Source organism: Delphinus delphis, chromosome 12 (genome assembly GCF_949987515.2).
Source record: "Delphinus delphis chromosome 12, mDelDel1.2, whole genome shotgun sequence".
NCBI lineage: Eukaryota > Metazoa > Chordata > Mammalia > Artiodactyla > Delphinidae > Delphinus > Delphinus delphis.
The window spans coordinates 36535668-36550432 of NC_082694.2; the positions used below are offsets into that span (position 1 = coordinate 36535668).

Below are 14765 nucleotides of genomic sequence, written 5' to 3' on the forward strand. Positions count from 1 at the left end.
ATCTAAAGGAGGTTTTTGCCTTAGTGTTTTATTTGCCAATTCTGAGCTGATTTTTCTTCCCTGGTTTTTCTCCCACCTTCTTGGATGTTCCTTCTTGTCTTTATCACAAGCTGTTCTTTATATCTTTCTTTCACTTCTTTCTTCAGAAATGTTGGAGTCCTCCTAGGTTCTATACTTGGCCCTCCTCACTAATACTCTCCTAGAGTGATCTATTCAACACTCGTGTCTTAAGTCTATAATGACTCACTACAGTCTTGTGGATTAAGTCTAAACTCCTTTGTAAGATTCCACCCAGCTTAAGGAATATTCAGTTTTTATCTAAAGAAAAAAGAAATGAACCTGTACTAATATTTATTATGAGGATTGATACCAGCATCTTCAATCCATCTGTATGTTTATCAGATAGTCAAGTTACAGATAAGTGAGTAAGCTCAAGGGATTAAGAGTGGTATCCTTCACTTAGTTCATCCTTGTCATGTAATAGCCTTACATGAATAGTTAATTGGGTTTACAAATTATGCTATCTAGTTTTAACTAAACCAACTCTTATAAAATGTTTAATTAACCTAAAATGATTCCTGAAGAGAAGTCACATCTTGGATGAATACTAACAATGGAACCACAAATAAACAAAGCACAGAGTTGGATTCTCCTATTCTTAGTACAAGCTCTTCCATACATAAAAGTACTCAAAATAGCCGTGGAACTTAAGAATATGTTATGTATGTTTTGTGTTTTTTTTAATAAGAAAAAGCATTCCAAATTTGCTGATCTTTTCAGAAATGGCATGTGACTGTCAGTAATATTTAACCAAACAGATAGTGAAACACACAGACACAAAACACAGACAGACGCACACATTAAATCTGTTTCCACAGGGTGTTTTTGTTTGTTTTTATTTTTAAATAATGAATAAGAAAATGTATAATAGTAGTTGATCTTCTAGAAACACTCAAGCTATGGTAAATCTGCTGTTTGGAAATATTCCATCATTATGTTATTTTGTTAAATGATGAACTCGTTAAAAACCCAGACTGGAGTTTTCTACCCTGTTTTAAAAATCTCAAAATAGAGAGTTTAGGAAGTGTGATCAGTGATTTCTTCCATTTGGTTCTACATATATTCGTGAGTATCTTTTTAAATTTTCTATAATAGGCATTAAAAGCCAGGTATAAAAATAAATTGAACTTAGAGCCAAACCTTTGAATCACCATTTCATAAAGTTTAAATCAAGATTTTTAATAATAATGAGGTATAGTGCAATCACATTGCTATTGATTAAAAATAGAGTAAAAAGTACTTTTTGCCATTAATTAATAAACTAGATTATTTTTAAAAGTGTTTTCTCTCTATCTTTAAAAAAGTTCCATTTAGCACAATTTTATATAACCTGCATTAATATACAGTTGTACCCTATATAATTTGTAAACGGTGATCGCTTAAAATTTTTTTAACTGTTGGGATACAGGATCAAAAAAGTTTGTAAATTGCTGATATAGATCGTTAAGTATTCCAACTTCAAAGGAAAGCTAGTTTTCTGAGGGTTATAGTCATTAGAAAGATTCATAGTGGAGGTAGGTATAAGGCTGAAACTGAACTTTTGTAATAGCATCGTTCCTGATTAATAAAGTGTCATAGTTAATCTTATGTATCAACTTGGCTAGACTAAGGGATGCCCACTAGTGATGGTAAAACATTATTTCTAAGTGTGTCTTTGAGGGTGTTTCTGGATGAAATTAGCATTTAATTCAGTAGACTGAGTAAAGAGATCTGCCCTTGCCAGTGTGAGCAGGCATCATCATCATCTAATCCTTTGAAGACCTGAATAAAACAGAAAAAGCAAAGGAAGGGTGAATTTGTTCTCTCCTCTTGAGCTGGGACATTCGAATTATCTGGCCCTCATACATCAGAGCTCTTGGTTCTAGGCCTTTGGACTCCGGGTCTTAATAGCAGCAGCCGCCTGTATTTCAGGCCTTTGGCCTCAGACTGAATTATACCATTGGCTTTCCTGGTTCTCCAGCTTGCAGAAGGCAGATTGTAGAACTTCTTGGCCTCCACAACTGGGTGGTGAGCCAATTCCTTGAATAACTCTCTTATAAATATCCTATTGGGTCTGTTTCTCTGGAGAACCCTGACTAATAAATATAAAGTAATAAGTTTTCATAGGAAAACATTTGGAAAATTCAAAAAAAGCACAAACAAATAAAAATTTCTTATAATTTTGTCATTTGACAGTAACCATTGTTAATATTGTGGTATATGTCCGTGCAATTTTTTTTGGAAATATGTATGCTTATTTTAAATTAGAAAATTGGGATCATACTGGCATACTACTTTGAAAACTGTTTCCACTTAACAATATATGTTAAACATTTTTGTGTTATTAAATATTTTGCAATTGTATTTCAAAAAATTTTTAATTGTGGTAAAAAATATGTATAACATAATGTTTATCATCTTAACCATTTTTAAGTATGCAGTTCAGTAGTGTTAAGTGTATTCACATTGTTGTGCAGCCAATCTCCAGAACTTTTTCATCTTGCAAAACTGAAACACTATAATCCATTAAACAACTCCCTGTTTTCCCTTCCCTGGCCCCTGCCAACCACATTCTACTTTCTGTCTCAGTGAATTTCACTGCTTATGTACCTCATGTAAGTGGAATCATACAGTATTTGTCTTTTTGTGATTGGCTTATTTCACTTAGCATAATGTCGTCAAGGTTCATCCATGCTATAGCAAATGTCAGAATTTCCTTCGTTTTTTAAGGCTGAATATAATACTCCATTGTGCATATATACCACATTTGTTTATCCATTCATCCGTTAGTGAACACTTGGGTTGCTTCTACCTCTTGACTATTATGAATAATGTTACTATTACATGGATGTACAAATGACTCCTCAAGACCCTGCTTTCGGTTCTTTTGGGTATATACACAGAAGTGGAATTGCTGCATCATATGGTAGTTCTAGTTTTACTTTTTTGAGGAATTGCCATGCTGTTTTCTGAAATGGCTGCACCATTTTACTTCCCACCAACAGTGCATAAGGCTTCTAGTACCTCCACATCCTTGTCAACACTTTTTGTTGTTGTTGATGATGTTTGGTTGGTTGGTTTTGTTTTTTTGGATAGTAACCATCCTAGTGGATGTGAAGTCTGCAATCCTATTTTTAATGACAGTGTAATCCATTGGCTATACTATAGTTTATTAAATAACCGATTCCTTCTTATTTAGAAGTTTGTTTCAGCTTTTTCACTCTTAAAAATAATGCTGAGGTTATTTTTGTTCATATTTTAGAGTGTTTGTATATTTGTTTTCTTAATATATGTTATCTAGAAATGAAATTTGAAATGACCTTTGACGGAAGAAGAGGCATTGGATAGGTAGAAGGATGATATGAATATTCTAGGAAGGACACAGCCTTAACAAAGACAAGGAGGCCTTGATAGTGTGATGGATTAGAGGGACAATTAGACCACCGTATCCAGAATAGAGATTATCAATGGGTAATAGGAAATCAGGCTAGAAAGGAAGGTAAACATCAGATTGTAGAAATCCTTGAGTACCAGCTTGTAAAACTTGGCACTTGTTTGGAAAGTAATGAATAACTTTCCAAATGAAAGCAAAGGTTTTTGAGCTGAAGTATGACAGAATGAAAACATTCTAGAAGATTAATCCTAAAGCAATGTGCAGAATGGTCTAGACTGAAAGCAGAGACCAGTTAGAGGACCACAGTGTGATAGAAGGCCGATAGAGGGCAGGCAAGTTTAGGTTTTATAAAGTAGGGTATATTATAAAGTAGGGTATCACTTCTGAAGAATAGAAGGGAAGTAAAATGATTAGTTAGTATATCTCTGTTAACCACTTTGGTAGAGGGGGGAAAAAAGACTTTTGCTATTACTTTACCTGTAATAGGCAATTTCATAGATAGTTCAGAGTTGGCTGTAAATGATTTTGTAATATCATTGTTCTCTGTAAGCAGCTAATATTATAGTGTGGAAGCAAGGGAAGAGATTTTTACACAGTATCTGGGTAATGCCTGTGGTAAATGGTTGTCCATCTCAGCTGCCTTCTCATTCAGCTTCTAAGGAATTCGTTTCTATATATGGTATTATTCTTCTGCAGCATTAAAACTTGATTGAAATTTATTGATTTTCTTTCCTCCATATTTGAAGTTGTACAAGAATGCCATCTTCAGGCAGATTAACAGTTACAAATTTAATGTTTTTCCTTCTTTCTGATATTTTGCATTATTTATCTATTTAATGTTTGAAAAATATAGTTTCTTTCCCCCAACTTTTTATTGTGAAGACTACAAAACATACAGAAAAGTGAAAGAATAGAACATGTTAGTCATATGTACTTGACTTAGATAAACCATTTTTAACATTTTGCCATATTTGTTTATCTGTGTGTATTTTTTGCTGAATCATTTGAAAGTAAGTTGTAGGTGGCATCATGTTTCATTCCTGAATACTTTATTGTTCATGTCCTGAGTATAAGGACATTTTCCCATAATCTCAATACCATCAATCCACTTAAGAAAATTAATAATAATTCCAAAATCTCATATAACATCCAATCCATATTCAGAATTTCCCAATTGTTCCAAGAGTGTATTAGAGGCATTTTTTTTTCTTTTTTAACCAGCATCCCGTCAAGGCTTGTATATTGCCTTTAGTTGTTGTCTCTTTATTTATTTTAATATAGAATAGTTCCCCAGCTTTTAAAAATGACATTCATCTAAGTGTCCAGGCCAGTTTTCTTGTAGAGTGTCTCATATTCTCAGTTTATTTGTTTCCCCATGTTGTGGTTTAAATCTCACTATCCTACTCCCCTCTGTTTTCTTAGACTGGAAGGTAGGTCTAGAGCAAAGGTACTTAACTCAGTTCACATACTCTGTAGGGTCTGTGGATAGAATACAGGGAGTCGGAACTTTGGATGGGGAAAAAATTACATCTTTATTTTAATTCAGTGGTTCTCAACTGAGGTGATTTTTGTCCTCTCTCCTCTCTTCCCCCGCATAGGGATGTTTGGCTTTGCCTGAAGACATTTTTGGTTATCACAACTGGGTGCGAGGCTGCTATTGGCATCAAGTGGATAGAGGCTAAGGATGCATCTAAGGATCCTACAATGTACAAGGAAAGAATTATCTAGATCAGAATGTCAATGTCAGTGGTGCCATGATTGAGCAGCCATACCTTAACTGAATTTTAGCATTTCCTTTAATTGTGAATGTAAGAAACCTTTCACAGGGGTATTAGCACTACCTGTAACTTTGTCACCAAGAGAAATTTCAGATGTTTTCATATCATATTAAATTTATCTCAAAATATTTATGCTCATTTATTGCTTAGAAATTAGGATAAATTTGCATAATCAAGCAAAAATATTACTGTATTAAAATTTAAGAAGATAGTTTGACAGCTATATTTCAGTATAATTGTCCATTGTAATCTTATGTATTTTATGCATTATAAACATTATTCTGGCAAGGGTTCTGTAGACTTTACCAGACTGCCAAAGGAATCCACAGGACAAAAGGCTTAACCCTTGGTCTAGAGGCTTGATTAGATTGTGTTAAACATTTTTGGTGAGAATGCTTCATAGGCGATGATGTTTATTTCATATTATTATTTCATGAATCACATAATATCAAGTTGTCTTATTATTCTGAATGATGCCAAATTTGATGACTTAGTTAATTAAGGTGGTGACAGCCAGATCTTTCCATTTTAGAGATACATTTTCCCCTTTGCCTTGCAAAGTAGTCTGTGAGGTAATACTTTAGCACTAGGTGAATTTTCTGTTTCTGAACAGCCTTTCACCTAGTAGCTTTAGCATATATTGATGATTTTTGCCTAAATTGATTTTTACATTGGGGGTTACAAAATGGTGATTTTCTATTTCAGTCATTCACATTTACTGGCATTCTTCTATAAATAAGAGATTTCCTTTCCCCTCTCCCACTCCACACCCTTTTCCTCATCCCCCTCCCCCCAAGTAACACTATAGATTCATTATTTTGTATTTGTTCAATATGTTACACTCGGGGTTTTTTTTTGAGCGCTCAACTTGTCCTAAATGTGGTCAGTGGGAGCCCTTTAACTTGGTCCTTGTTCCTTTTGATAGATCCTACTGGTCTTAGAGCATTTCCTTGCTTTCTGACACAAGTGTTCTCATGATCAAATTGTTCTTTCTGTGGTTCAGGTTTGGAGTCAACTATTTCTTTAAAGAGCCATTGTTTCTTTGTGGGGAATGGTATTTAGAAACCAGGGTCTGAGCACTTGGTGTGGTCATTGCTTCTGGAGTGACAGTGCTTCTAGACCTTTTAAATAGAAGCTCTTAACTGAACTTTTAGCATAAAAAGATATTTTGAGCTACAAGAAAGAAAAATCAAATGTTTCTGATTTACACATCCTTGCAGTTTTTTTCTTTTGGAACGAATGAGTCTGTTTATTCCTTTCTTTATCAGCCCAGACCCATGCTTCTGTCTACTCACTCAAGGATTATTGGTAGTTGTCTAACTAATGTTTCTCTCTTCTCTGTTCTATATACTACCCATTTCATTCATCTATAGAATATAATATATTTTCTGTGTGCCAGGAACTGTGTTAGGCATATAGAATACACAGGAAAATGGAAACATCAAGAAGTTCACAGTCTAATAGGAAAGACCTGTATGAAAACCAAAATTTCAGTATGATTGGTACAAAAATAGAAATAAACAGCGACTAAGTGTAAGAAACCAAAGAAGACTTCAAGAGAAAATATTTGAGTATGGTAATGATATAATTATGAGAAGGTTACCATGTGAAGAAGGGTGGATCTATTTATAGATTCTCATTATTGGTGACCACTGGTCAAATGCCCAATTTGTATCTAGATGGTAGTTACAAGTGGAAGTGTTAAAAATCGAGGGTTGCCTACATTTAGTGCTGAGAGCTTTCCTTTTTCCTGTATTCTGTTTTTTTGTTTGTTTTTTTTTTCTGGATAGACAAACTATTCTTCACTTACACTAAAACTTTCTTATGAAAGATTATTTCTTTGTTGAAATTGTTTGGTTTAGAGGCCATGTAGATTTGCTTATTTGTTTATACATCCATGCTTTGTGAATAAATCTCCCATGTTTTATTACCAATGATTGCACTTACCAAGTATCTGTGTCATACATGTTATGTGGTTATTAATACAAAGTTTGGTTCTTACTGTGGGGAGATCATCTTAAACACAGGATGGTGAGAGGATCTGAGAGTCAGATGGATAGAAATTGGGGCTCACCCATGTAGGCAGTACCCTAATTGTACATAATCCCTTTATAGCTAGAGATTGTCCCTCTTTTCATAAGAATTAGGAGGGGTGTGGAAAAAAAACAGAAAACTTGTGCCTGTTTCCCAATTCAGAATCTTTAAGGAGTAAATAAGCCATTTTTATTTCCCCACCCAGATATAGAAGTAACTTATAGGAGTCTAGAAATGTTTTTCCACAAGTCCTCATCTCCTCAAGTATTTCTAGGTTCCTAAGATGTCAATTAGGCTTTCTTTTTGCTGTTAAAACAACATGATGGTAAATAGAATACATTGAAATTGTAGTGTGCTATTGTCGGAATCAATATTTAATTTATCTGACATCAAGCAATGGGTGTTCGACATAAACACATTTTCCATATATTTGTAGCCTACTTCTTTAAGTGTCAAAATGTGTTTATTTTAGCCATTTTATTTGATGAAATTAACAAAAAAGTTAAACAGACTTAATGTCACATGTAGAATTGTCTTTACCAAGCACTGAATGTACAGGCTTCTGTGTTATCAGTGTTTCCTATCCTTAGGAAACATTCTTGAATGTTTCTTCTTCTTAAATATGCAAATGCTTTTATACAGAAACAACTGTACACTTAATATATATGGATATAAATGCAATGGGCCAGTGATGGCTTTCAAACCAATACTCTGATTAATTTTCCCGGATATTTTCATCATAGTACTCTTTTCCCCCAAACCTCTACTGGCTCCTGTAGTTTGACCATACTGTCTGTGTGTGTGTGTGTGTGTGTGTGTGTGTGTGTAAATATGATTTATTTGTCAGTACTTTTGTCAGCATTTTTGTCAGCAAACATTTCACTCCAGCCAAGTCAGTTTCCGCATAGTCTTATGATTATTCTATGTCCCTTAACCTTTGTTCATGCTGTTTTTTGCTTTTTCCGGAACTTTGAGGAAGTTATTTATCTTTGTTCTTTTCTTAGCAGCTTGTTTCTTATGGTCTCAGTGAATGGTGTAATTGGATGTGTTTCCTTTGTGTTAGAAGGACTGAGACAGGTATACAAGAAGTCTGGGAAATGTAATTTTTAGCTTTCCATCAAACTATAGAGGAGCTAGAGGGGATGACTTTTTTTGTCACGAGTCCTAGCCTTATATCTCTCCTTTTATTTCTTACTCTTACTTTTCTATTCACCAGGTTTCCTAAATTGGCTTTTTAAAAAACTTGTTAAAGCACATGTATCTTTGTAAACCACCTAATCCTTTTGGGCCTTGTCATACTTATCGCTAGTATCAGGGAACTTAGACTAGGTGATCTCTAAGTTCCTTTTCAACTATAAGCTTCTGTTTATGTTCATTTATTTATTCCTTCATTAAAAAGTTATTTATTGAATGTCTGCTGTTTGGTTGATATGATCAGCAATATGAGTTTCTACCCTCCGATAGTAAAATAATACATGTTCTTCATTATCCAGGTTATGTACTGCTTCATTTGTAAAGTGTTAGCTGACATTGTAGCCTTTATTATGTTGTCTTGGCCCCACAAATTCTTTTCTTACTTGTTAAAAAGTGTAGACATAGATTAACTTGTGTTTTGTTTAGGGTTTTGATTTTTTTGATTACCTAATGTAATTGCAAGTACTTTGAAGAATGATACTTCTTTTATAAACATTTAATATAGTGACAGTCACATAGTAATTGTAAACATAATGATAACTAGTGTTCATTTATGAACACTAACTTTGAGGCAGGCATTGTTTTAAATGCTTTACATATATCCATTCCTTTAATTCTTACAAAATGTTTATGAGATGGGATCTTTTTTCATCTCCATTTTTACACATGAAGTAAAACACACAAAGATTAAGTAAATTTCCTCAAGGTTATATTGCTAGTAAGTGAAGCTGGGGTATGAACCCAGACAGTCAGATTTCAAAAACCCATGCACTTAACCCACTTTGCTATAATGTATAATTATTATATACTTGCTGAATGAATGGAATTTTTAATATATATTGGTTACAGTTTTGGTATCTATTTTCACTTTGGATAAAAGACTAAATAAGGATATTTCACTTTGAGGAGAATACTTTTTAAACAAGGACAAATAACTTTCTTAGCAAACTAAATATAGTGAATGACTCCCACAATTGATAGTGAGTATTCAAATTATGTACTTACACCTTGAGGGATTTTAAATAATGTGTCTGTTTTTGAAAGAAAATTTTTGTGACATGTATAGTACTTACAGATGAGTTTTGATTTGTATTAAGTATCTTGATGATTATTTGTTGCTCATTTTCAGTTGAGTGGTGATTTTATGCAATGGCTTCAAGCCACAGTTCTTCACCAGTGCCTCAAGGAAGCAGCAGTGATGTTTTCTTTAAAAAAGAGGTAGACCCGACAAAACACATTCGACCTGTGCAGTCACTGCCAGATGTGTGTCCCAAGGAACCCACAGGTAATACCTTTTTTTCCGTTTTTTGAGGAATTTTATTGAGGATTTGTTTTATCTTTAAGTGAAGTCAGATATCATATACTTAACTCAAAAGAGTAAATTTTACGATATGAAAACTAAAGACATAATTTGGAAATAAGTTGATTAAGAAATTGAAATATAGTTCTTTTCATACATTTCCATAAACGAAGTCACTTATATAAACTGAAAGAAAAGTTTTGAAAATGAGGGTACAGATTGAAAGCTCTTCAGTTAAACATAGTACAGTCAGTCCTCATTACTTGCCGATTCTATATTTGCAAATTTGCTTAATTCCTAAAATTTAGTTGTAACGCCTAAATCAATACTTGTGGCACATTTGTGGTCATTTGTAGACAAGCACAGAGGAGTGAAAAATTTGAATCGCCTGATATGCACGTTCCCACCTGAGGTTGAACTAAGCAACACTTTGCCTTCTTTCAGCTTTCATGCTGTAAACACATGTCCCTTTTGTGGTCTATTTAGTGCCACATTTTTTTGTATTTTTGTTGATGATTTTGCTGTTCAAAATGGTTTCCAAATGTTGTACTGAAGTGCTTTCTAGTGTTTCTAAGCACAGGAAGGCTATATTGTGTCTTATGAGGAGAATACGTATGTTGCATAAGCTTCATTCAGGTGTGAGTTATAGTGGTGTTAGCCGTGAGTTCAATGTTAATGAATGAACAATATATATTAAATAAGATATCTTTAAACAGAAACACACACAAAACAAGATTATATATTGATTGGATGATGAAAGTTGCAAAGATTTGCAGGAACGTAACCCTGTATTTCCCATAGGAGCAAAGGTTCAGTATTTGCTTATTAAATGTTCCAGTGACTTTATAGAACAAAACTGTGAATAACGAGAACCGACTGTATATTTTTCTCTCCTCTATGGTTAATGTCACAGCAGCATTTTGGTTATCTAATTATAAGCTGAAAAAAAGGATATTGGAACCAGGTGTGTCTGCCATAAAACAATAGAAAAAAGGCCTACCTGTGGAAAAAACCTGGAGTATTAAAGGATAGAAGACATACAGTAGAAGGTAGAAGAGTTTTGATGTTGAAAAAAAGATAAATTGTACATTAAGGAAAGAAATTAATGAAAGACTTTCTTCCCCCACCCTTCAACTACAACCCTCAAATTCTGCATATCCTTTATCTTGTACATGTTTTTCCTCCCCTTGGCAGTTGATGCTGACAGCTGAAGGTTAAAGCATTTGCTATAGAAGGGAGAGTTTAGTTGCTTTGTATAATCTAAGCATTTTTATTTTTCTAGAATGTGCTTTCAAACATAAAACTTACTTTACAGAGTTCTCTTGTTTACTTTTTGCAGGTGATTCAAATAGTTTATGTGTTGCCCCATCTCTAGTTACAGATCAACATAGATGGACTATATATCATTCCAAAGTAAATCTCCCAGCAGCATTAAATGATCCTAGATTAGCAAAAAGAGAATCTGACTTCTTCACAAAAACATGGGGATTGGACTTTGTGGACACTGAAGTCATACCTTCATTCTACCTCCCACAGATCAACAAGGAACATTTTACAGTATATCAACAGGAAATCTCTCAGGTAATATCTGATCTTGATATTAGTTATAGTCAGGTTAAAAGTAAAAGAAATACTTCTAGTTTGATTTATTATAGATTTCTGACCAATAATCTTTGATGAGCCTATGGTATTCTTTTCTTTTCATATACATTCTATTGTCCTGGGTTGTATTTAATTCTTTGCTTAGATATATGTAAATATATTTCTCTTACAGTAGTGATTTTTCAGAATTATACATTCCTAATAGTTCTAAGAATCAATGTGAAACACACCAATAAGAAACAAACAACCCAATTAAAAATTGGGCACAGGACTTGCATAGACATTTCTCTGAAGGAGATATACAAATGACCAATAAGCACATGAAAAGATGGTCAACGTTACTAATGTTTCATTTTTTATTTTGTAATTACAAAAAAAGTTAGTTAATGTACAATAGTATGTTAGTTTCAGGTGTACTGTATAATGATTTGACATTTGCATATGTTATGAAATGATCACCACAGTAAGTCAAGTAACTGTCTGTCCCCATACAAAATTATTACAGTATTATTGACAATATTCCTTATGCTGTGTATTACATACCCATGACTTATTTATATTATAACTGGAGGCTTGTGCCTCTTAATCCCCTTCACCTATTTTGTCAACCCCCCAACTCCCCTCCTCTCTGACAACCATTTGTTTATTCTCTGTGAGTCTGTTTTCCTTTTGCTTTGTTTGTTTGTTTTGTTTTACAGATTCCACATGTTAAGTTGGAGCATACAGTATTTGTCTTTGTCGGACTTATTTCACTTATCATAATACCTTCGAGATCCATCGATGTTGCAGATAGCAAGATTTCATTTTTTTTTAATGGCTGAGTCATATTCCATTGTGTATATATACCACATCTTATTTAGCCATTAATCTATTGATAGACACTTAGGTTGCTTCCTTATCTTGGCTGTTGTAAATAATGCTGCAGTGAATATTGGTGTGCATATATCTTTTAGAATTAGTGTTTTTGTTTTCTTCAGGTAAATACCTAGAAGTGGAATTGCTGGATTCTGTGGCAGTTCTATTTTTACTTTTTTGAGGAACCTCCATACTGTTTCCATAGTGGCTGTACCAATTTATCTCAGCAGCAGTTCACCAGGGTTCCCTTTTGTCCACATTCTGACCAAGACTTTTAATTTGCTATTTGTTGTCTTTTTAGTAGCAGCCATTCTGACAGGTGTGAGGTGGTATCTCAACTGTGATTTTAATTTGCATTTCCCTGATAATTAGTGATCATCTTTTCATGTGTCTGTTGACCATCTGTATGTCTTCTTTGGAAAAATGTCTCTTCAGGTCCTCTGCCCATTTTTGAATTGAGTTGTTTGTTTTTTTGATGTTGAGTTGTATGAGTTCTTTGTGTATTTTGGATATTAACCATTTATTGGTTATATTATTTGCAAATATCTTCTCCTATTTAGAAGGCTGCCTTTTGGTTTTATTGATAGTTTCTTTGCTGTGAAAAAGCTTTCTAGTTTGATGTAATCCCATTGGTTTATTTTTGCTTTTGTTCCCTTGCCTGAGGAGACAGATCCAAAAAAAAAAAAAAAATTTGCTAAGATCCATGTCAAAGAGGTTACTGCCTATATTTCTTCTAGGAGTTTTATGGCCTCAGGTCTTACATTTAAGTCTCTAATCCATTTTGAGTTTATTTTTGTATATGGTATGAGAAAATAGTCCAGTTAGATTCTTTTGCATGTAGTTGTCCATTTTTCCCAGCACCACTTATTGAAGGGGCTCTTTTCCCTATTGTATATTTTTGCCTCCTTTGTCATAGATTATTTGACCATGTAAGCATGGGTTTATTTCTGGGCTCTCTATTCTGTTTCATTGATCTATGTGTCTGTTTTTGTGCCAGTACCATTTCTGTTTTGATTACTATAGTTTTATAGTATAGTTTGAAATCAGGGAGCATGATACTTCCAGCTTTGGTTTTCTTTCTCAAGATTGTTTTGGCTATTTGGGGTCTTTTGTATTTCCATACAAATTTTAGAATTATTTGCTCTAGTTCTGTGAAAAATGCCATTGGTATTTTGATAGGGATGGCACTGAATCTGTAGATCACCTTCGTAGTATGGTCACTTTAACTATTAATTCTCCCAATCCATGAGTACAGTATATCTTTCCATTTGTTTGTGTCATCTTCAGTTTCTTTCATCAGTACCTTACAGTTTCCCAAGTACAAGGCTTTTACCTCCTTGGTTAGATTTATTTCTAGGTATTTTATTCTTTTTGATGCAGTTGCAAATGGGATTGTTTTCTTCATTTCTCTTTCTGATGGTTCATTGTTAGTGTACAGAAACACAATAGACTCTGTTTATTAATTTTGTATCCTGTAATTTTACTGAATCATTTACTAGTTCTGATAGTTTCTTGGTAGCTTCTTTAGGATTTTCTATATATAGTATCATGTATTCTGCCAATAGTGACAGTTTTACTTTTTCTTTTCCAGTTTGGATTTCTTTTATTTCTATTTCTTGTCTGATTGCTGTGGCTAGGACTTCCAGTATTATGTGGAATAAAAGTGGCAAGAATGGACATCCTTGTCTTGTTCCTGATCTTAAGGAAATGCTTTCAGCTTTTCACTGTTGAGTATGATGTTGGCTGTAGATTTGTCATATATGGCTTTATTATGTTGAGGTATTTTCCCATTATATCAACTTTGTTGATAGTTTTTCTCATAAATGTATGTTGAATTTTGTCAAAGCTTTTTCTGCATCTATTGAGATGATCATATGATTTTTATTCTTCAATTTGTTATTGTGGTCTATCATATTGATTGATTTGCGGATATTGATCCATCCTTGCACCCTTGGGTTAAATCCCACTTGATCATATTTTATGATCCTTTTAATGTATTATTGAATTCGGTTTGTTAATATTTTGTTGAGGATTCATGCATCTATGTTCATCAGGAGTACTGGCCTGTAATTTTCTTTTTTGTCGTGTCTTTGATTTTGATATCAAGGTAATGCTGGCTTTGCAGAATGAGTCTGGAAGCATCCCTTTTGGAGTAGTTTGAGAAGGATAGGTGTTAACTCTTCTTTAGATGTTTGACACAATTCACCTGTGAATCCATCTGGTCCTAGACTTTTGTATGTTGGGAGTTTTTTTTTTTTTAATTACTGATTTGATTTCATTACTGGTAATCAGTCTTTTCATATTTTCTGTTTCCTCCTGTTTCCGTTTTGAGAGATTGTATGTTTCTAGGAATTTATCCATTTCTTCTGGGTTGTCCACTTTATTGGTGTATAATTGTTTGTAGTAATCTTTTATCCTTTGTATCTGTGGTGTCAGTTGTAACTTCTCTTTCATTTCCGATTTTATTTATTTGGGTCCTCTTTTTCTTGATGAGTCTGGCTACAGCTTTATCAATTTTATTTATCTTTTGAAATAACCAGCTCTTAGTTTCATTGATCTTTTCAATTGT

At 33.6% G+C, this 14765-nt stretch overlaps 1 protein-coding gene across 6 annotated transcripts in view; it reads left to right on the forward strand.

Moving 5' to 3' along the window:
• The window catches only part of VPS54 (VPS54 subunit of GARP complex), a 95048-nt gene that overhangs the window by 15529 nt on the left and 64754 nt on the right, over positions 1-14765 (forward strand). For 4 of the 6 annotated variants that reach the window (XR_009521442.1, XM_060026497.1, XM_060026496.1 and 1 more), the window contains exons 2-3: positions 9569-9724; positions 11079-11320. Coding sequence is in view for 5 of the 6 variants with exons in the window: in XM_060026497.1 (XP_059882480.1) it covers positions 9589-9724; positions 11079-11320 (378 nt within the window). In the remaining variant the exon portion in view is untranslated. The remainder of the gene's footprint in view (positions 1-9568; positions 9725-11078; positions 11321-14765) is intronic. The other 2 variants (XM_060026499.1, XM_060026501.1) reach the window with 1 other exon arrangement.